General features: G+C 49.1%; 1 protein-coding gene across 1 annotated transcript; it reads right to left on the reverse strand.

The window, feature by feature from the left end:
• Window positions 1–918: 918 nt before the first annotated feature.
• On the reverse strand, window positions 919–22855 carry Fax (failed axon connections). Its single transcript, XM_078188541.1, has 4 exons — window positions 22200–22855; window positions 3663–4004; window positions 3359–3496; window positions 919–3284 (listed from the first exon to the last, which is right to left on the reverse strand). The coding sequence occupies exons 1-4, from the start codon at window positions 22530–22532 to the stop codon at window positions 2928–2930; spliced, it is 1170 nt and encodes a 389-aa protein (XP_078044667.1). The 5' UTR covers window positions 22533–22855; the 3' UTR covers window positions 919–2927.
• Between the last annotated feature and the right edge of the window lie 646 nt (window positions 22856–23501).

Consider the following 23501-nt stretch of genomic DNA (forward strand, 5'->3'; position numbering starts at 1 on the left):
CAGTATAATCTGGTATAATCACAAACGATTTAGAAATTGCGTAAAGATCACATTATAATTATAAACACATTTTATTTGTTCGTATGTATATCGTTAATAAATGGTGATATAATAATAATGACAATGAAATGTATAGCGCCGAGCATAAAACGAGCAGTCATATTATTATTATAATTATTATTATTATTATCATTATAATTATCATTATTATAATAATAATAATTGTTATTATTATTAATATTTTATTATTATTTTTCTTATAATATTCTTACTGTACTGGATGTGCCTACCTACTGTGCTTGCAACGTTTATGGTCTTGTCCAACTGTTTTCCTTTCTGTCGCCGCTAATTTAATATTATTTACTCGTTACTTCGTAATAATTCATAATAATAATGTAACCACGGGATGTTAAATGTATGCGTTGTCCTAAGTATAAACAGCTCCACACACTAATTGTTACTTTTTTCATACATTTTTCATCGTTTTCTTTTTTTTTTACGGAATAATCGTAATATCGTCGTTAATAATAGTAAGCTACTTAAATATAATAGATAATCCTCGTGTCTTCGTGGAATATTTGGCGACCGCTACGGTGTCGCGGCCTTTCGTACAAAAAACTTCAATTCCCGTTCGATAACATTATACATCAAAATGTCTGTGTTTCATTTTTCATTTCATTCTTTTTTTTCGATGCGTGAAAGACACTTTGTATAATTACGTAATGTAGAATTTCTCACACGTCCGAGGAAAATGTCTAATAATATTGAACTAACCACGGGGCAGCACAGCGTTCGTCGTTTAGTATTCCTTTTTTTTTCCTTTTTCTTTGTCGTATTCGTTTGAATATTACACTCGAACAGAAAGGGAACCCAGACGGAAGAAATCAAAAAGTTTGCCTGCGTCTCCTTCCTTGTTTCTTTGTTTTCTTTTTTTTTGTCGTTTAGTCCACGGGAAAGAAAAAGAAGAAACAAAGACGGCAGAGCCCCAGGGAAAGGGGGCTTTAACCCGTGCGGGGCCCGTCGGTGTCGCCCGTTCGAGGACCGTTCGAGGGTCGTTCGAGGACCGCTCGAGGCCCGGTGACGCCCAAAGTGGCCAACGGTCACTTACTTGGATTGCATCCGCGTATACGTAATATAAAATATCTATAATAATATACAAATGATCGTATTATATAATATTTGCCGTCGATCCGTAATCGCAAATGAGTCTTCGCTCGTCGGGACGTTGTCAAATAAATTGTAAAAACAGTGAACCCGAAGGGCGGTACGCGTGGGAATGAAACTCGTCGTGAGTAGCCGAGTCAAAATACATACACGTATATATAATATACGGAGTGGCCCAGTAGCCTGTACGAGAAATACGAGAAATAGGAAAATTACAAAACGTAGAAAATTCGGGAAATTAGGAGAATACAGAAAAGAAAAGAACGGTGATCGTTATTTTGCATCGCGTGCGACACGTTTTCCTAATCGGATGGATGGATAGATGCGTCGATCGAGAATCAAGAATCATCGTGAATCGAGAACCCCCCCCAAAGTGTCCGGCAACCGCCGCCACGAGCAACGATCAAACAAAACATCGAATATTACGATCGAGCACCAACGAATCAAAAAGGAATGCGTAAAGTCTACGTGTAGATGCGTGCGATCGTTTGATCGTATAATCTTGTGATCGCGGGAGGTACTGGGACTCGTATCGACTCGGATTAACTTCCGTCGAATGGCCGATACGAAATACGCCGGAACACGACTAACAGAAAGCACGACTAAACGAAGATCATCATAATGTGATATACGGTACGTTGCTTGGAACGCTAGGTACGTAACTTGTGTGTTGCACAGTGAGAGCCAATGGTAGAAGCGACCGCAAGACACGCTTTTCTCCCTTCCCGTAAACGTCAGGGGTGAAAGGGCGTTATTTGTTATTTCTTATCCGTTATTCGTTATGTAATCGCAACCATAAACGATCTCGCTCCCCGCCTTTGTCCTTTCTACTCTATTCTCTTCTCCGCTTCTCCACTTTTTCACTTTTCCACTTCCCTACGCGTTTCTCTCATTTATCATTGTTTAAATTATTTATACGCGCACATCTTTGCAGCGTACAGATCCGCGTTTGGCCACTGTTCTTAGAAATCTCACACCTTTGCCAGGCTATTGCATTTGATATATTGCAAACCTACGATTCTAATGACTTATGAGATAGCCCCGTTCCGCTTCCATTTTTCTCTTTTGAAATCGTTTGATGTCGCGGGCAGATGGATTAGGATAGGATTAAGATTAGGAGGATGGGGAATAGGGGGAGGAGGAAGAGGTGCAGGAGCAAGAGGAGGAAAATGGGCCCTGGGTCAGAAATACGATTTTTCGGTACTCGGATGTGCTGGGGTGTCGATGAGAAATGGCGTAACGCGCGTTAAACGCATACAAACGAAATATTTAACATTACGAATCTACTAATATCTATACGTATAAGTAGAGAGCTCTAGACTTGAATTCCCCTCTCCTTTCTTCGCACTCGGATCTATTCCTTTTGCGCATTCTCTCGTCCGTTCCCCTTAATCTTGTCCACACTGTTCTTTGCCTCTCTTTTTCGCACATGTTCTATCTCTCTCTCTCTCTCTATTCGCTCTCTTTCTCGCTTGCTCGCACGCACGCACACACGCACACATACACGCGTTCTTGCTCGCTCTCTCGTTAGATATTCGTGCGCATAGTCGCGCAAGCAAGCCAGTTGAACGGACAGACAGACAGACAGACAGACAAACACGCGTGCAAGCAAGCAAGCAAACAAACAAACATTCTTGCCCAATCTCATTACGCGTCACTCCTTTCTCTCTGCCATGTCGCATGTTAAAATCACACTCTCTATTTTCCATGATAATATTTTGTTGTTTCGAACATATTTTTGCTTAGCGTCGGTCCTAGACATCTTACTTCCCTTCCTTCTCCTTTTCTTTGTTCTCGTCGAGCTCCTTGTCCTTCTCCATCTCCTTCTCCTCTTTGTCCGCTTTCTCCTTGTCGCCCTCCTTCTCCTCCTTAGACTCCTTAGTCTCTTTCGGCTCCTCTTTGCCTTCCTTCTCCTCCTGCTTCTCCGACTTCGGTAGATGCGTGTTCATGTCCAGGGTGGAGCAGATCTCGTCCCAATCCGGAAAGCATCGTTCCTTCATGCGCGAACAGTGGCCAACCAAGTTGGGGCAGTTCTCCTGCATGTAGTCGCGCAGGCTGTACGGCGTGTCCTTGTCGATGTAGAGAATCTGGGCGAGATGCGCGAACCCTACCACGTCCAACTGGGAACATTGAAAATGCAAAGCCAGGCGTGATTTCATGATTCCGCGGGAGTTTCGGCGCGTCGACTACCTACCGTGGTTGGGTCGTCTCCGAAGAAGAACGGTTTATCAGCCAGCATGTCGGAGAGTACCTTCAGATCGGCGCAACCAAACTGGGACACCTCTTCGGGAGTATGGACGCCCATGCCCTGGGCCTTTACCTTTTTCGCGCTCTGAAATAAATTTCATTAGATTTCACCGCGTTGTCCCGCTTGATATTTCTTTCGGTTGCAGTATCAATCTCAACGTAGTTATTTAGCAAAATATAAACATGCGTTTAACGTGCGTCTCAACGAACTATTCTCGAGAATCGAGGAATACGATGATTCCGAAGTTTACCCTGCGAACGAACGTGTACTTGAAGAAAATGGCGAGGATGCCGTTGGGGATGCGGGTCCCAACCATATGCTGAAGGTTCATCTTGTAACCCTTCAACACCTGATCGAGATTCTTGGTGCGCCAGTATGTCACCACCCAAGCCAGGTGATTCTCGATCATCGATATCATCGCGTGGGAGACGCTTCGTTGCTCGGCCGTCAGTCCGGCGTCGAGGTCCTTATCGAACTTTTGACTCAAGTCGCGCACTATGATCGTGCTGTCTGCAATCTCCTCGCCATTTAGCTCGATGAACGGTAGCAGGCCTCCCTTCTTCGAACGGAACTTCACCTTGTGGTCCACATTCTGTAATAACAACAAAAAGATCCACGTTTTCCATGTTCCAAAATGAACGAAACGAAACGAAACAAAATGGGATGAAATACATAGACTTGTCGCTCTGCCGGATAAGCGTAAACGTGAACGGACCGAAAGGGTTTCTCAAGGGGTTGGGTGTCCGTATCATAGCTATGCGCTGTTCAAAGGAAACGCGCACGCGGTATTCGATGCAAAATTGTCCTTTCGCGAATCGAATGTCTCCTCCACGTCGGAGAAAGAAAAAGTCTAGCGTGCAGCAAACTCGCGATAAGAGACCGAAACAAGCGAAGAAACGTCAACAAGGAGCCTCAACCTTTTCGAGATGATTGCCGCCAGTCGATCCTCGAGATCGAACCCCGGGCTTTTCGCTTCGCTCGAATTTGGATCAGGCTGCGACAAATCCTACCGTTTTCTCGACGCACCACCTGTATCTTCGATTTAGTAGAGCTCGGTATCGCGCAGCAGGCACGTCGCGACGCGAGTCAATAAAGATATCTGGTGTCCGTTACAGGTGGATCGAGTTGCGGCAATATCGATAACGGATACCTATACCTACGACTGCGAGGATTTCACGCGTAAAAACCGTAAGCCAGAGCCAACGGATCGGCCGAACACGTCAAATGGAACACTTGTATCGTTGGAAACGATGGTCGAAGGAAGCTAAAAACTGGAACGCCCAGCTGCGCGGTATGCCAGAGCGTTGTGCCCCGAATCGACAAAAATCCCATAACCTCTGCATTTGTTTCCTCGACGGAGAGACGCGACGACACGGAACAGGGGCTGCAAGCTTGGACATGAAACGCGAGGCAGGGGGTTCAGAGCCGTGGACTTGGCATTCCACTTTCTCGAGGATACGCAATAGTTTACAATAGCAATTTCAGAACAGTGTCAATGAGAACTGCCTAGATTTCACCGCAGCACATAATAATAAGAAAGTTACCGACGCTCGGCTGCCATCTGTTGGCATCCGTACGCGCGGTACACGAATTTCTATCGCCTGAAAATTCCGTCACGCGGATACGGATACGGAAACGGATACGGACACGGAGTTCGGACCTCGAAACTCCAAAGTATCCGCGGCACTAAGTTTTCTTTATCTCAATTCCCGTCGAGAATTCTTTTCATCTATCGAACTGTGTGCTCCTTGTCTTGCGGTTGTATGGTTTACGATAGACGCTTTGTTCGAGACAGTCCGGAATAGAAGCATTCCCTGTACCGGCAACAATCGACAAGTGGGACAACGCAACGACGGTGCGGCGCGGCGGGGCGTAGCGTTATAGAAATCAACCGGAATTAACTACACGGCTGCACGGCACGGAAAGACCAGGGCATCGAGTTGGATCTCACAAAATGGAAGACGACGAAGACGCCGTTCCCGTCAACCCTAGAATGATCCTCCTTCATTTTTCGATATAAATGGTATTATAGGTGTTGCGACTCAAAATAGGATCTTGATAATCAAGACATTATTTACTGTTTTCAAAACATAAAATATGAAGCACAACATCGGTTAGTAGAAGTTTTACTACTTATTTACAAGTTTGCAGGGAATTTAAAAGTGCCGTGGGTTCGTTGACAACTCCATGGGGTCGTTCTAGATTCAATCGACGAAAAACAAGTGAACTAAGCGGAATAAATCAGGTAAATATTTCCTACAATCGAGCTATTACAATGATAAACGATTAACGACGACCAACGAAAAGCACACAGGGAATGGAAAAGAACGAAGTGAAAGAGGGAGACATAGGTGGCGCGTCGAAGCCATATTCGGCCCAGCCTGCTCGACCGGTGTGCGAAAAATCCAATCCGATACGACGCGACACGGCGACCGAAAAAATTCCGCTGTTAAAATGCGTCGGCAGTTCCCAACGTTCCTCGATCCTCGATCAGCTCTACGTCAGCCCTTCGAACATCCTTGTCGAGTACGCAAGTCCGGGATAACCAGCTAATCTTCTTTATCATCGTTAGGGAACGTCGACAGTAATGAGATCGGTGTCCGAGACAGCGCAGCTTGCATGCGCGTTGCTGCTGCTCGTATGTTATAGGATAGGGAGGGTTTTCGAAGGAAAGGATTTGTCGACCCCTGCGTCTAGACTCTGGATCCAGACGTAGCGAATATACGATAAATATCCTGCGTTGTACAATCGATGAACGGGTATCGATCGATTCGCGGGTCCACGGCCTCGTCGATGGCGCTGACGAGGTTGCGCATCGCGTCTCGATCGATCGTTAAAACCTCAACGTCGACCGCTTCCACCGAGGAGCATAATCACCGTAGGGTGGTAACGGCTAGGATGGTAGCAGGGGGTTAACCGAGTATAGAAGAGAGACCGAGCTGGGCCGAGTCGAGCCGAGTCGAACCGAACCGAGCCGAATCGAGCCGAGTAGTGCCGAGGACGGAGCGGAGCGAGCGGGAATACCGGCGAGATGCGTGTATCGAATCAATTCGAAGAGATGAAAAGTCGAGCGGTGGCAGACGGCCGTAGTGGGCGGAGAGTAAAACTGACTCGGCTGGGGCAGCTGCCCTCTTGTTCGCGATTCCGCTCGAATTAAAGGTAAGCGTGCGAGCACGTTTGCGCTAAACATGTCTGCACGTGTCTCGTCGCTCGCTCGCCCGCCCGTTTCTATTGGCCTAACTTCACCGTCCCTCGAACGAGCAAAATGTTTCCCGGGGGGGGGGGGGGGGTGAAAATGTCCGTAGATGCACGTCGAAGCTAAACCTATGATCGATTCGGTACGATTCGAAAGAGGGATTGGAAATCGCGATGGACAAACGGGAGAGGGAAGGGGAGAGAGACGGAGAAGAGCAGAGGGAGACAGGAGGGGTTTCGGAGAAAAAAACACGGGGCGGAACGAATGGAAGCTTGGACCATATGGTCCAACTAATTGTAGGAACGAAGCGGTGGGAAGGCGAGACCTAAGGAAAGCACGAAGCTCGCGAGCACTGTGCCGCGTAAACAAGAAAACGGGATTGAAAGAGAGAAAAAGAGAGAGAGGAAGGAAGAAAATCAGGGAGTGGTAGAGCAGTGCCTCGAGAAAGGGGAGGGGGGTCGCGTGGGGTTAGGGACGGGCCGTGGGCAGAGAGCGACTGAAAAAACAGAGAGAGCGGGAACAAGACAAAGTCGCACGAGGTAGAGAAGGCGAAGGCGGAGGCGGTGGTGGTGGCGGTGGCGATGGTGATGGCGATGGCGATGGCGGAGGGGGTGAGCAGTGGAGGGCAGAGAATGAAGAAGGATGAACGGAGAACGGAGGGTGAATGGTTCGATAGAGGGAAAAGAAGCGAACTGGAGGACGATGAACTCTGGCGGTAGGCAGCTTCCGTCGCCAGGCAACGTCCTCTGCCTCCTCTGCCTCCTCTGGTGCCGCTGCCACCACCGCTCCAACCCCTCTTGCCCCACCCACGCCTCATCGTAGCCCGTACCCCTGCTCCCTGCCCCCCGTGCCTCTCTCACTCACTCTCTCTCTCTCTCTCTCTCTCTCGCTTTTGCTCGCGCTGCCCAGCCCGAGGCACCGCACCAGGCAGTTATATCGTGGTCGTCGTGGTATCGTACGTAGGCTGTCCTCGTCGCGGACGTAGTAGCCGTGTCATCGTCTTGCTTGGTGGGTGACGATCGTAGTAGTCGTTACCGTATTTCCACGTAGTTGGGGCACGCAGAAGCTCGCACTGCGTATTGATCGCGCTGGATGCTGCTGTGTCGTTGCTCGACTACCTGGCTACCTTCTACTACCTTTTACTCTCTACTCTCTACCTGCTTCTGTTGCTGCTCCTGCTGCATTCGTTGCAACGGTTACCTTCGCGATTCGTGGTTGATCCAGTCCTCTCAGTCTCATCCACGACCCTATCAAGGAGACCGATAGGATCTCCCCCAGTCCCCGCTTCTCACTCCCTTTCGCTTTGCTTTGCTTTGCTTTCCTCTCCTTTCTCCTCTTCCTATTTTTACGATTCGGAGGTTCGCTCTCCGTAATCGCACGCAACTGTCCCCTGTGGGACAATATTGCACGCCGAAACGTCCGTCTAATTATCCAGCGAAGCGTTGCCGGGAAAAACAGCAACGTCCATCACGTTGTATGTACATACTTGTCGGCGCAGAGCGGGTACAGGAGCGATCGGGCGGGGCGGAGCAAAGAGCCGGAGAAAACGGTAGTGGGACGGAGGTTAGGAATAAATACTCATGGGAACAATGGATACATTGTTCGCAAATCGAGGAAAAAGCGGTTTAGCGCCTAGATATGTACGTAGCGGTGCGGGGCGAGCACGATGGGTCTTCGAAAATATATATGTCACTGCGTGTGTTTGCAGAAGATCGTTTTTCGCTATGTCTTACAATTATTGTAGACTCCCGGTGATCGATGGTGTGGAAATAGTAGCGTTGGGAATATAGCGGCGCGCGACTGGGCTCCGTAACGGCGGGGTGGAACAGTTGCGCGTGGAAATAGTACGGTCGCAAGGCTACCACAGTCATAAACATCGGACTAGAATCCATCGGTCGAGGAGAACGAAAGCAAACGCGGATCGACTGCCAAGGCCAATAAACTCGCAACTCGCCAATGTTCGATCGGACAACGATCGTACGAGAATCGAACTGCTAAGGCAGTTCGCGAATCGAATCCGAATCGAATATGCTCGCACCAGCAGATCGCGTAACAATCGGAAATTAACCGGCACACGATTACCGATCGAACGAGACCGTTGTGTCCGGCGAACGCGGTGCTTCGACGAGTAGGCGTGGACCGTAGGGTTCGCGGTTCTCCTACATGGTCGGGGTAGCTAAACTATCGACCGGTCGAGAAGAAAATTGCAGTAACCATGAAAATAATTTCGGAAGAATATTGGAGGGTAGGTTCTCAACCGCTATTCTCGCCATGCTTACCATTCGAATGGAACGCATCCTACGGCGCAGGATCGAAATTATTATTTGATGAAAAAGGGGGATGAGTCATGCTCGCATGACTCATCCGAGAAACAGATATCACCGTGCCGCGTCGTGTCCCGTAATCGGTGCCGTAACCGGAATCTTTCTGGAAAAGTTTTCTTTCCACTCCGTGGAATTTCGCGTGCGTAATAAGCCCAATCATATCTATCTACTCGTATACATGCTTTAGGAATAGGCGAACCAACGAATAGATTCGATATATCCGTAATATAGGCGACCAAAGAGTAGACGACTAACTGTAAAAATAAAATTACAAAATTTCCGAATACGGACTGCGACGAGATCAATTTCATTTGTGAATCGAATGAAGTAAGTTTATCGAGCGTATCGAATAAACCAAAGTGAATACTTCGATGTTTGCCGTGAATCGGGTTAACGGGCATGAGAAACGACCTCGACAACGACAATCGCAGGGTATCTCACATGGCTGTTTAACGCGAAAAGATCGTTCCCGTTGGTAAGTTTGCTATCCTACTCAACGCCAGCGGGAATGAAGAAGGCAGGAAACGGAACTCGAAAATATTCTAGTTTATTTCGTAAATTCTTTAGGTAGAATGGTGAGAATTTTCTGCTTATTTGACAAGCATATTGTTTGCTTTGAGGCTCGACGATCTTCGCGCGCGCGAGATTAACTAGCACACTTTGAAAGATGCCATTCTTGACTGGCTTGTACACAGCGATTATCCTGCGGTTGATAAACTCCGTTTAGGTATTCGAATTTCGTAAGACGAGTGGCTCTTATAAGAATGCGAGCTCCGTTCTCAGTGATTACTCTGTTTACGATCTTCTAATCGATGGCTCGGGCCCTGAACCATGAACCCTGTATTCCGAACTCTCGGCAAATTTGTCTTATCTCGCTGCGAGATAAGCCTCGGTTTCTCGTAGCCGTTAACTTTTTTTTACGTTGACGAAGTCGTCGATTGTATAGGCATGCCATGCCAAAGCGCGTTCGAACCGAGGACGCGACATCGAGGTAGATGTCTCTTGGTGACCGTGTTTTCCACGTCTTCTCGACTGCGATGTCTACAAGAAAGTCGCGCTTCGTCGAGATTAGAGAAAACCGAGATCGGCCGGAGCAGACGAAACGAAACGAAACGAAACGAAACGGAGGAAGAACAGACCGATTCCGAACGCGGAACGTATTGGCAACTCGTGGAGGTCGGTGGCCGGCCTACCTCAACGTATCGACACGCGATACTGCACATGTCGGCCACCGGTTTAACACGTGTCCGACTGTGCTACAGAGTTCACCTTCTTCGACGCCGCTGCCGCTATTTGCCACTACTTAGCGTCGCGAGACGTACGCGAAACGTTCTCGCGTGAATGTGCAGCAGTGTAAACTTGCGAACGTTTCGGGCTGCCTCTCTTTTGCGGCACAATTTGTCGTAAGCGCGCCAAAGAACAGGCACGAACCTAACCGACCAATGAATAGATGATTACATTTCGAAAGCTATTGCCCAAGAGAAAACCTGGGAGTCCAACCCTGTAAAATCCGAGTCGAGGGTAGTCCAGTACTCGAATACTCGAATCGATTAGGATATGTTGACACGCGATGCCGGCGCGGCGTGGCACGCGGACGCTTCTCGCGTCTAGGAGAGTGCGTTTTCTGCCCGCGAATACGATCGCAGAGGTCGAACGTGCAATCTAGCCGCCTTCCATTCGCCGTCCGTCCGTCTCTCGGTGCAACGAACCCCCGCGACGAAACGGATTTCTCGTTGCCGAGGAATGCCAGAGCGTCGCCCGTGGAGTCTTTCAGACGTTCCACCGCGATAAGATAAGCAGTAATAAGGTTCAATTGGAAGATTAATTAATTAAGAGCCGCGGTAAAGGGGATAAATTGGGTACATTGCGGCGGTATGCAGGCGCGGTGCGTGCGTGCAGGCGTGCGTGCACGGTTTCTCTCATCCGCGCTCGCGTCCAACCAACAGACCGACCACTGTGCGGTCAACCAGCGAGAGCCTGGGACTCGGCTGCAATTTCCTCGCAGTCGGAAACAACGAGAAACTAGAAAATGAATAGACGGCCCCGCGAGAGAACCGGCACGCATTTTCCCGCGTTTTATAAACCGACGGAACGGAACACGGAAAGAACGCGATCGGCCAATCGGCGGCGACCGGTGCACCGCGCGAACAAGCCTTCGGCGATCAGGGGATTTTCCGTAGGTAAAAAGCAACCATGATTCGTGGCCGATCGGTTCTGGTCGATGCAACGAATCTATAATACATGGAAACTCGGGGAATACCGTTGGCCGATCCTCCTTGCGGCAACCTACGAGAGACCGGGGCCCCGCGTACCGACGCATTGTAATCCAGTTAAAGGTTAATCTCGTTACGAGCGGGCTCCGATTCTACATACGCGTGCAGCAGCTGCGGCACCGCGCCGGTTCACCGGTACCGTTCGCGGCTCGCCCGCTCTATCGGCCGGAGTCGGGCGATTTCAATTGGAGTAAGTTGTCCCGCGCAATTCAGCCTCGCGCGATACGTAGAAATAGATTGCTCGACGAGATTCGCGGCGCTGATCCGGCCAGCGTGGAATTTCTCCGCGCGATTCGATGCGCTTTGTCACGGTTACCGCGGGATCGCAACTCCTCGGAACTTTCGGTCTACGCCTTTCAGCCGCTTTTCGCACCGTTCCCGAGAGAGAAAGTTCGCAAACCGCGCGTTAGATTATCCGTACCGGTTCTGAATCGATCGGTCACCCGTTTACGAGTTTCTATCGGATCGGTGCGCGCGGTGTACGACGAACAAACTCGGCTAGAATCGCGCGGACCGATAACGCGTATTTGACGACGGAAACGAATTCGAAGCCCGCCGATGATAGGCCGTTTCACGATAAATCGTCTCGGCTTTGATCAGAGATTTCTCAAATTCGAATTCGATACGAATATCAATGGTAAAGCTTGGGAAAAAGGAGCGAGTTCGTCGGTCACACGTTCGTTGACGAATGTCCACGGATGGGCAGCGAAGGGAATCGAACGATCTGAACCGTGGTGGAACGATCCCGTGAAGTCCTAGAATAATTTCCGCTGGATTCCCGTATGGCAGCGAGAGTCAAAGGTTAAACGACCCCGGCATTCCCGAAACAAGCATCGTCCGTGAAGGAAACCGACTCGAATTAGCCCACGCTGTGGGAGCAGAGCGGAGCGTCTCTGGAAGAGGACGAGAGAGGGAGGGGGAGGGTGGGGGACAGAGAGAGAGGAGGGACAAAGTAGCCTCAACTGGTCGGGCGTTGAAAATCAAGATTCTCGGCCCAAGAGACTAACGCCGACGCGGCGCGACGCGCTTCCTTTCGGTTCGTCTGTATTCTCGTTCGTTCCCTGCCCTATTCACGATTCATTTGGAATATGTATTTTGTAATTTCGTTTAATCTTGTCCTCAACGATCGGCGCGTTCTTCTTTGTTCACGGGCGCGACAGATAGGCGCAATCGTGACACCAGAGGTCTCCGCGCTATTTTAAGAACTGGCTGCCCCCGCATTCGTTTCACCGATTTTATTTCTGTCGCGATACTGTGTACACCGAGTCGCGAGACAGCTCTCGCTTTTCGTGTTTCGAGCCGTCGGAAAAGTCGAAACAGTCCAGGAAGATGCGTGAGATTTTTGTCGAACAGGCGTATTCGAAAGACGACGCCGCGAGAGAGAGGGCGTTGTTCGTTAACACATTCGCGGACCTGAAAGCTGTACCATACATTTTCAATGTGACGCAAAGTCTCGCGAACGCTACAACGTTCAAATTTATATGTCACATTAGCATGCGTTCAATTCCGTACAGCGTTTATTTTTTTAAAGTCATTATGCACTTTAATGCGACGGCTAACTGGTTCGTCGAGCATTTTTACGTCTTTTCATTCACGGCCAGCTAATACGAGAAGTTCGCGACTCGTGAGTGATTCCTCTTTTCTGGTTGAACATAAATAAGACCGCAGACTTACGTAGAGCCCCCCCAGGAGCTTAGGTGATCGGTAATTGGCGATTACCTCCGCGAGAAATTAAATTCAAAAGAGCGTTCAATAATCGGGATACTCGCTAACGATTAGGATTCGCCATTTATGCTTGACCGTGTGATTTAGTGGCACGGTGTCGCATTGTCGGAAACTGAAAACTAACTCTGCCGGATCCCTCGTCGTCTCTACCGACACGCGATAACTCGAGCGGGGACATACGCGTACCCGCCAAAAGTTTCGCAGATCCATTAAAACGCCGGCAGAGCCAGCAAACTTTCCGTCAGAAACAGGCTTAAATCCTGCTTTCAACGTTGATGATATTGGTTTCTCTCTCCGCCTCTCTTTCTTGCTTTGGGCTGGTAGCATCCGCTCGGCCAACCGAAAGGTGCTCGTAAGCCCGATACTCGAGATCCGTGCCTACCAGTACAATATCCATGAGAACATAAAAATAAACGCAATAACAAGACGAGAGAGTAAAAGAAGAAGAAGAAGAGGTAAAAAGAAATGGAGGTCGAAAAGTGCACGCGAAGCAGCGTCCGAAACGTATTTATAAACACCGATCATCGTTCGATATGCAAAGTTTACTTGCATATTTACATTCGCCACACGCGAAATTTACTTTGTTCATGTACTCGGATTACGTGGTCTTACATGAACGATATCTACAACGACGACGGATATCGAACGCGATGCTTATAATTCTACCTTTGCGCCGCGCAAGAAAGGTTGAACGAAAAATCGATAAAAAGTGGTGAAAAAGATTGAATCAGGTCGAGCAGTTCTTCTGGCAGCTTGCGCAACACAACCACCGGCGTGTCTAAATAGCACAGTTTTAATCGGTTATTCCCGGTCCTGGTCGGAAGACGCGACGCGAAGGAGTGTCCTGTTTCGAGTCAACGAAAAAGCAACGAAGCACGGTAAACTGGTTGATACCGTCGATATCGATCGTTTGAGAAGGGATACAGGTTGTACACTTGAAACGATCGATCGGTTCCGCTGGAAGAGCGTGCCGCACACTTCACCGCGCGCCATGTAGTTGTTCGTAAACCTTTCAGGAACCTTCCGTAAACATGCCAAAATTCTTCCGACATTTTTCGGAATCTCTCGAACACATTTTGTCCGGTGGACAAAATGATTTCGATATTGGTAGAACGTGTCGAGAAACTAAAATGTAGAGGTTCATAGTTGCAGCGTGCGCAGCGCAAATTTGTCAAGTGTCGATCGCTCCTAAAGTACAGTGCGACGGTATGGAATGGTATGGGGCGGTATGCGATAGAGAACCGGATGTACCTGGCCGGCACGCACATAGATTTTCTCTTTTTAAACACCTTTAAATGCCGAACACCTATAGCCTCCTCTCTTTGGTTGCAGTTAGCGTGCAGTTAGTACCGTGTAACGGGATCCGTAATATCGTTGGTATCGCGTTACAGATTGCCAATACGCTGTATCACACCGATGCGTTACGGCGTGCTTACCCTGTCGTTCGCCGTTCGAACTTTTTCCGTCGCGAGACCAAACGTGGAAGGAACCCGAAGGAAACAACGAATAAAGGCCACTTCCGAGCACGATGCCGTGTAGCTGTGACCGCTGTGCGTTCTGCATTTGGCTGTCTCCGGTTGCCATACGACGAGCGTACGGAATTCGATCGCTAAACGATCTACGAGCATCGCAACTAGCTTTCGGAAAACTGTATACTTGCGGACGTATGGGCAAGTATAAGCCTGCGTGCGTGTGATGCCGTCTTCGCGGCGTTAACCGTTATCGAGACGACGGGCGATGGTAACTGGGGCGTGCAAATTGGTTTCGCTGTAACAACGCCGTTTGAAGAGAATCTTCGAAAGCATCGATTAGGGGAATTCTCGCCGGGAATTTAAACGATCGGATCTCGCGTACATTTAGAATCTGGAGCCCTGAGAAAGTTCAATGTAAGCTTTGCCGTGGCAGTGGGTACGCGGCATTAGCGCGCGCGTCGCGTCGTTTTCGATCGGCAGCTAAAGCGCTATAGCGGCACGACGCGACGCGATTTCCGCTCGAGGATCGTTCTCCTTCGATCGCTATATAAAGCAGCCTCCGTCCGATTCGGCCCTGGTTCGGTCTCTCTATTCATTCGGCCTCTGTCGTTCGTGTCGCGCACCATGAATACCGATTTACCTGTCGTCTGCGACCTGCACGGATCCGATGATCCCGATCCTTTTTCCTCTACTCGCGTCCTCGCTACGTCCCCACCCCTTCACGTCTATCCCAGATTCTGCCAATGGCAATGGCAATGGCAATGGCACGATTCGCGCCGTGTACCGCGTGCCCCGGTCGCGCAACAAGTTTTACTTCGCGCGGAAGTTACCGCGAATACGAAACGAGTTCCTCGCGCACGACTGCCTGAGAATCCGTGGAATCGAGCATCGAGAAATCTTATCGAGTACCTGGGATATTTTCTCAGTTTGGAAATTGCTCGAACGCGTATCGTTCCTTCGCAAACATTTGACCGGAGGGGCGCAAATAACGAAGTCCAAACAGACGGAGTTCCGGTCGTCGAGCGGACTAGAAAGCCTTATAGAAAGAGCTTGTAAAGTTGAGTGAATGAGATATTATCGAGCTTCATATTTAAGAGAAATTATATGTATAAACTGATGGGATCTTATTAATTATCGACCATACGGAGAGTGCTCGAACAAAATGGCGACGGGCTATTTTGTTTAAAAATCGAAATAGTTTCGTTTTCGATGCAGCAACTCATCGATACAACCAGGCACGTAGGCATTTACGTTCTGGAATATATATCGAACGGTGCGTAAGAATTCATAATCGTGCGGAATAGCGACGCGTCTTCGCTCTGTGGCACGTAGCGCGCACAAAGCGATCGCTTTACACGCATAAGCGCGAGGCAATTCGCTCGCTCGATGCATAAAAATTTGTTTACCGATCAACCATCTTTGAACAGCGTCCACATTTGTTTTGCGTTTTCTACCGACTTTCTGCGGGGATCCGGTAAGGATACGTCGGAGTTACTGTCACAATCGGTTACGATTAAAATCGATATTCATCAATCAGCGAGAGTGAAAATTGACAAAAATATCTAAAGCTGTCTAATGTACAGTCAACGGTTGAAACGATTCAAATAGCGAACAGAAAATATCCGATAGCGTTGCACTGTTTCTTATTTATGGCAATTGGCACGCTGCAAGAGACAAACGATTTCGAAGGAAGTAATCTAAAGCCACCGGTAATGGGTTGGGCTGGGTCAGGATTTAACGAGCCATGGAACTGTGGAACGAGCCGTGTCACAGGATTCTCTGCGGAGCTCGCGCGCGAGAGAAAGATGGATAGAGAGACGACGGTCTCTCTCTCTCTCTCTCTCTCTCTCTCTCACGATCGGTCTTTTGTCGATGAAAATAAAACGAATTAGATGAAACTCGTTCAGGTTGATCCGTTCGAGCTGGATGGACCTTCTGTGATTCGCGCGTTATCCGTTTAAGCGTTCACGATTAAGTTATCACCGCAGTTCGGCCGTGCGACCGAATTGCACGATTGATCAATCGTTCGAATCGTTTAATATATTTTGATACGATAAATCATGGGATTGACCTCGCCGGCTCGGTGACTTGCTGGCCTTTGGAGGTCGTCGTCGAATCGTTTCAAGGATCGTTTTTAATTTCGCAACGAGAACAGAGTAAAAGAAGAAAAAAACAGTAACAAGAAGAAAGAAACACGAAAGAGGACGCAGAGCGGGCGAACGAAGACCACGGCGGAATAATTAGCGGTGAAGATGGAGGGAGACATCGATCCCTCGAGTCATCGCATCACCACGGCTGTTACATGCATCGGCATCATTGGCACGGGCACCGATATTAATGACGCTGCTAACTGGAGCGATCGTTGAGAAAAATGATTTCGTGTCTACGATAATTTCACGATATCAGCCGTCCTCGTTGATCCCAATTGGCGAGCGTGCTAATTCCGCAATTATGCTGGCTCGCGCGTATAGCCTACGCGAAATTACGTTCAAAAGACTTTCGATGCTGCACAGCTACCGGGAGCTACGGGCTGCGATGTGGGCCACTCGCAGATCCAGGTTCGTTCACCGATCGGTTCACGAAACACACGGCTGGTTCGAACCGGGCAGGGTGGCGGGGGAAATGCGCGGCTACTTCACGCTTGAGGCAGGTCGGTCGCTTTAAATCACCGGAAACACGCAGGTAGAGAACACGCGGCTGAACCTCGTGGGTCCCTTGACCCCCTCCCCTTCCCCAACCCGCCAAGCCCCTGCCGTCGACCATCCGGTTGATCTCTCTCGCTCTCTCTCTCTCTCTTTTCAGCTCCGCAGACCTTTTAAAACAGTTTTGCGGAGACTACCTTGTCGAAAGCAAAAATAGTTCGCTACACGCGAGGATCCGAACGCTAGAATATTCCTTCCGACATTTTTCAAATACAGACAAGTACATCGAGCTCCTATAATCGTGCCCTGATTTCTTCTTAACCAATTAGCTGTTGCAATCTTATTGAAAACTGTCTACGTTACTGTACTGTAAATTGAAGTATCGCAATTGAAGAAATCTTGTGGCTGTATTCGATAGTACGGCAGACAATGTTGCAAAGAGAGAGAGAGAGAGAGAGAGAGAGAGAGAGACGCGCGCGCGCGACCTCGATCGAATTTACCGGCGTTTTCCGCAACGAGATCTGCTTTCTCCCGTTACTACGCCGTCATGGAAGTATAATACTTATCCTCGATGGAACACCGAAAGATCTCGGTACGCTGCACAGACTCTTATTGGAAAGGTGCAAATGCGATTCCTCCTACCTATGGACCGCACACGGCATTGACATGCCACGCCGTCTGCCGCGTCACTCTTCTTTCCCCGCCTCTCCTCGTCGCGCTCGCTCGTTCCCGTCCGCGCGATGCAATTATAATGTATCGCTTTCGTAGTCGACTTTTCATGCCCGGTATGTATGTATCGCGGACGCCGGTCGCGAGTAAATCGGACCGGAAACGAGTTTAGCGTGCTGGAGAAACGTCGGAAACAATCGATTGTCCCGAAACACGCGCAAGCGGTTGGCTCGGCTAGCGAACTTGGCGAGCGCATGCGCACCACGTACGCTCTACGCACAAACTCGTCTAACCCCCTGCCCCCCTTTACGATACCCATTGTCCGCCGAAAAAAAAACGTCGCCTCGTTGATGTATTTGCCGCAAGTTCGATCCTCCGGTGAACGCGGATACGCGAAAGAAATTTCGCACGAAATGTCTTTCGGTGAACTAGTTTTTATTCAAGAAAAATCATCCGGCAGGATAACAAAGAAGTATATCCGTCTCAAGAAGCTTCCAGTTGTTCGAAGAATTAATACGATTCCCCGTAGTTTCGCTAACTTTCGCGGCAACTGTTCGGCTTCGTCCGGCTCAGCTGCGTTCACCGCGGCGACTTGCCAAGAAAGCGGAATAGCCGGACGGGAAGACGAGAATTTTACTCCGAGAATTTTTCATAACCATCGTTTCGTAGTGTTGGGCCGATGTTGCGCGCGTATCTACGCCATTCGAGAGCCGCGCGCTTGCCTCTTTCTCCTCGTCTCGTCACGTCGCTTCTCTTATCTTCTCTTCCCTTCCCTTTCCGCGGCTTTGTTCCGCGATGGAATGTCAGCTAAGCACCGTTCCAAGGACTACGGATTATGCTCCAAGAAAGAATTTAACTCTTTTCGACGATGTTCACGTTTCTAATGTTCGGTCGCCAGAAGCTCGTCCCTCGCTCCGATGTCGGACGTTCTAAGAACAAGATTCGAGAAACGGATGAAGCATGGATCACGGGAGACCGAACAAATTATTCGCAATAATTTAACTGCGCGAGAAAAGAATGCGGGGTTTACGAGTATGTAGAAGTCGTCCGACAGTTTCACCATTTCGCAGTAATTCCGCGTAAAATTACGATTTTCAGGCGTAAATGAAGGAAGAATGTCGGAGAACGAATAGTTCAGAGACGTTTCTAAAATATGGTCACCGTTCGTACCGGGGCGAAATTGGTCAAGTCGACCAATTGGTCCGGCCCACTCCGCGCGTTATTTATACCCATCTTGGTAATGATTAGTTCAATAGGTACTTCCTCTTTTGTTCTAGTTCTGTCATTCTACTATTCGAACCGAGCGGCAATTACAAAAGTGTTACCGCGATTTTTTTATGCGGGAGCAGAATCTGCGACGAGTCGCCCCGACACGATTCGCGTGCCGGCAGTCCGACCGGGAACCAAATATAATATCGATCGCCGATCATAGGCTATGGCGGCGACGGCCGCGCCTCGCCGCATAGAATTATGGTTAATCAGCTGGTTATATCGTCGCAATGACTTCTGTAATCTCGCCGATCGACGCGCCCATAGCTGCGAACAAAAGTGGGGAATCCAGAAGCAAGTACCGGAAGCGGAGGCGGAGGCGTCAATAACACTCGGCAATCATGACCAATGAATTACATAAAGTGCAATTGTCTAGCGAGGGGCTGTTGCGTCGTCCCGCGGGATCGTGAGATATATGCCGAATTTATTCTCGTCGGCGCGAAAAGTCGTCGAAGATCGGGGCTCCAGAGGCGAGTCCGGGGCTTCCCGAGTTCGGATCGTTGACGCGACAGCTGGACGCCATAACCGTTGCCGAGATAATGTTGGAAATCTGTTTTGGAAGCTTATACGATAGGGCTCCGCGAGAGTGCACGAATATTCGAAGCAAGCCGCTCGCCGTTCGCCGCGGGCCGTATCTCGTCCGAAATAAATTCGGGCCTTGGGGCGGCGAGCCACCAGCGCGAGCAACACGCGATACGGCCCTTGCGAGCGCTCGCTTCGATACGAGTACATACTCTCTACTCTTTGCTCTCTACGAACATTATCTGGCACTCCTTCTTGCGGGGGTTCGCGAGAGGATATACTCGACAGATGTAGAAGACCTCGTGCCGGAGAAGAGGCCAGACGAAAACGAAGAACGCGCGGTCGCTAGGGTTCTACTCGAAAATTCCTTGAAAAATAAACACCGTGCCTCGGAAATTCCATTCCGTCCATTCGAAACTGTTCCAGAAGAGTTTGTTCAACTGCTCCAAGTTAAACTTTAGAAAAAAAAACATTGCTCTCATCCGCATTCATTCGAAACTAGTTCTTTGGTTGCATTTAGTTTTTCCCGTTCGAAACGTTTGGATCTATTTTCATCCAGTTCAGACATCGTGATCAAAAATTGCTGTCACTGATCGTGGCGCGACCGAAAACGGCGGGGCAGGAATGTCGTCGTGGTCGTCGACGTCGTTCTCGTCGTCGTCGGACGAATATCGTTGCCGGCGCGAGTAGCTATAAATAAATCGATGAGAAAACGCGCGTAAACAGTCGACGGATCGCGACCGAGAGATACGTTGACCTATGAATATGAACGCGAGACATCTTGAAAACGAGAGAACATATGCCCCGCGTATTTCGTCCGACAGTGTAGAGCTGACCGCGAATGGAGATCGCTGAAAATGCTGGGGGAAACAACGAGACGACAAGGCGTCGTGGTAATAATTTCCCCATCGGTGACGAGTATCTAGAGCCGAGTGCAGAGGGTGAAAAGTAAAAACCGATCGAGTGATGCCGCACAGGCTTTTTCATTTCAGCCGAGATATCGATCGATTCATTTGCATTGTTTCCCGAAGCGAGCGCTGCCGACCCATGTTTCGCTTCTAGCCGTCACCGCGCGACCGTTCGAACCGATTGGATCAACCAAACCATTTGAATATTTCTGTTAACTCGATTAACGAGCGAATCGTTCAAAAATGTGACATGCTCTTCGATAAATCAAGGACGAGTTTCTCACGTTAAGAACATCAATTTACAGGCATTTCCAAACGTCTCGTGTCGATGGAAATAGATCGCTGTTATGAAACATTCTGCGGAAATTTAAAAAGTTCAAGCGAGATCCGGTGTTTGGTGAGCTCCGTTGTCACGCTCGATTCGAACAGTATAGGCGAACCAGTATAGGCAATATATGTATACGCGAACCCCGTAAACCCTGCAGAGGTCTTCCATGATTATAGGCTTGTTACATATACGCACAGGCACAACACCGTGCGGCGCGACGCGACATGAAGCGGACACGAAGCGACGCGACGCGACGCAAAACGAAACGAAACGACACGAAACGTCCTTCCATCCCCTCGAAGAGGGAGCGCGCGCAGGATCAAGGCTTACGAGCAAGAGCATTTTCCTCTGTTCAAGTTGGAAACCTTCCAATGGGCTACCGGGCTACCCTGGTCCGGACCCCGCGCGATACACCGCTGAAACCAGTTTTAAAAGTCCGACGGAATGCGTGCCGTGCCGTGCCGCCTGCATACAGGCCTTTCACCTCTTTCGCGAGAAAATATATTTTTCACGGTTTTCGATCCCGTGCCCCGTCAACCGATCGCTCTGTGCTCTAGTATTCGGCTGGATAAATTGTCAGATTTTATGACAAATTTTAAAGAAAACGATTATTCCATAAAAATCGTCGGCCGTACGAGTATCGCACAGGGTCGGTTCGCCGCGTCGAATCGATTTTAAGAAGGATAGCAAACAGAGGATAGCGTGGCAAAGTTTGTCCGAGCAAATGCATTTCTGTAAATATTACCGTTAAAAACTCGCCATAGGTCACCGAGTGTATCTATTGATGGACACACCAATGTATTCACACATAACCGTATACAAACGATATACGCTATACTACACGCACCAACCGTGTGTTTCCGCAACAAATACGAGATGCAAAAACCCGAATATATTTACAAATAAAACAATCAACTGTCGATGCTATTCGAAATCGATCTTACGATCGAAATCAAGGGAGCAACGATATCGAATATATCGGCAAGAATATAGAAATTGTGTAGGAGCGCGTTCAAATACCCCTCGAGATATACATACAAAGGTTGACAACGGTCGCCATTTTGAAATAATCGGCAAGGGATCCACCTTCTGCAGCTTTCTTTCGAATGTTTCGCAAACCGGATGGATAGTATCGTAAAGAAACCGTACAGGAGCGACCACGGATCGTATGATGCTTTCGAGCATAATCAATTTGGTCGGCTCTTAGCGCGGAGAAATCAAAGAGAGATGGTGTTCATGATTGGTCGGAAGAAACGTCGAGCGACGCTGCAGGCCTGAATCTCGGGAGCATTGTACCCGTCATCGATCACCCGTTGTGCCGAATAATGTAAACGCACGGTTGAAAATTCGTATCGGCTTACCGTGTACGTCCATCGCCATCGACTTTGAACAGACTATTTCCTAAATAGCGTGGGGCGTACAAAATGATGGTGAACGATAGGGAAGATAGGGAACGTACCTCGTATTTAATGCCGTTCAGCCGCAACCACGTCTCTACCTTGAGACAATACGGCGAGACGGAGGGCAGGACCGGCGTCCGAGGGAACTGATAGAGATAAACAACGTCCTTCTCGTAGTTGGTTTTGTGTACGCTGATAGCCTTGGTCGGCGCCGGCGATGCCGCGGTAGTCGCTTGATCACCGGCCTCCTCCTTTCTCCCAGCTTCTTCTTTCTTGGCCGCGTCCTTTTCTTCTTGCTTGTTGTCTGGAGGCGTTTCGTCCTTAATTTCCTTCACATCCTTAATCTCCTTGCTCTCCGGACCGGTGTTCTCAGTCTCTGTTGCCATTGTCATGTTAACTTAGTTCGCACAGTCTTTGACCGGTACTCGTCGAAAATAACAGAACGCTCCGGTTCGGTTCGCGAGCAAGCAAGCACGGGCAAGCGGGATAACGAACGACCGAACGTACAAACGTCTAAATTATTTCGGATCTTGATCGACGACGCTAGATTCGTCTGTAGAAGGGAACGCGCACCACACGAACGTACGCCGGTACTCAGTCCACTCGTCCACTCGAGCACTCGTCCACTCGTCGATCCCTCTGCTGGCCGGCCGGTTCGTTCTCGTCACTGCCCCGTTCTCCGTACCGCTCTGCCTTCTGTCCGCGACCGCGGCTCGTGTCCCCCACCCTCCAGATCCAAAGCAGCTCGAGAAACCATTTGCGCATGCGTCAGCGCCACACCCCACTGCCGTCGCCATATTTAATTGGTCCGCCACCCCTGCCCGGTTCGCGGCCTCTTCTATCTTTCCCTATTCCCTTCTCTCTTCTTCCTTCCTCCTTCTTCCATCTTCCTTTTCCACGAGCCAACTCTTCCCCCCCCCTGGCTCTTTCTTCCTGCGAGAACCCCCATAAACAGGGTTCTTCGCCTATGGTTAATCGGAACTCGCAAACTCGCAGCTGGTACCTGTGGTCGTGGTATCGTAGCATCGTGCACAACGCCGCCACCACCGACGCCGCCTCAAGAGGGCAGAATAAACTCGCAACTTTGAATCTAGGAACGAGGAACAACAACTCAACTGTGCCGCTGTGCAAGTATACAATGATTCGTTCTGACGTTATTAAATGAAAATTATAGGTTTTCATTATTAAGAAACGTACGTTATCAAGAAAAGCGTTACGCGGCTGTTTCATTAAGCATAAGTTATTAGCGACTTGGAGACATTTATCTGCGATTTGTTGCAGTTGGTCTCGTTTGTTTCATAGAGGTACGTTATTCTTCTTCGGATCTCGATCGAACGCGGGAAGTGACCCGTTCATAGTTT

This window comes from Augochlora pura, chromosome 8, assembly GCF_028453695.1.
Source record: "Augochlora pura isolate Apur16 chromosome 8, APUR_v2.2.1, whole genome shotgun sequence".
Lineage (NCBI taxonomy): Eukaryota > Metazoa > Arthropoda > Insecta > Hymenoptera > Halictidae > Augochlora > Augochlora pura.

Excerpts from the sequence above, each read along its gene's own strand:
- Fax (XM_078188541.1), bottom strand. The coding sequence starts at position 22,532 with ATGACAATGGCAACAGAGACTGAGAACACCGGTCCGGAGAGCAAGGAG. Across the intron at positions 3,497-3,662 it reads AGTACACGTTCGTTCGCAGG|AGCGCGAAAAAGGTAAAGGC; the intron begins GTAAACTTCGGA and ends AATTTATTTCAG. Across the intron at positions 3,285-3,358 it reads TCGGAGACGACCCAACCACG|TTGGACGTGGTAGGGTTCGC; the intron begins GTAGGTAGTCGA and ends CAATGTTCCCAG.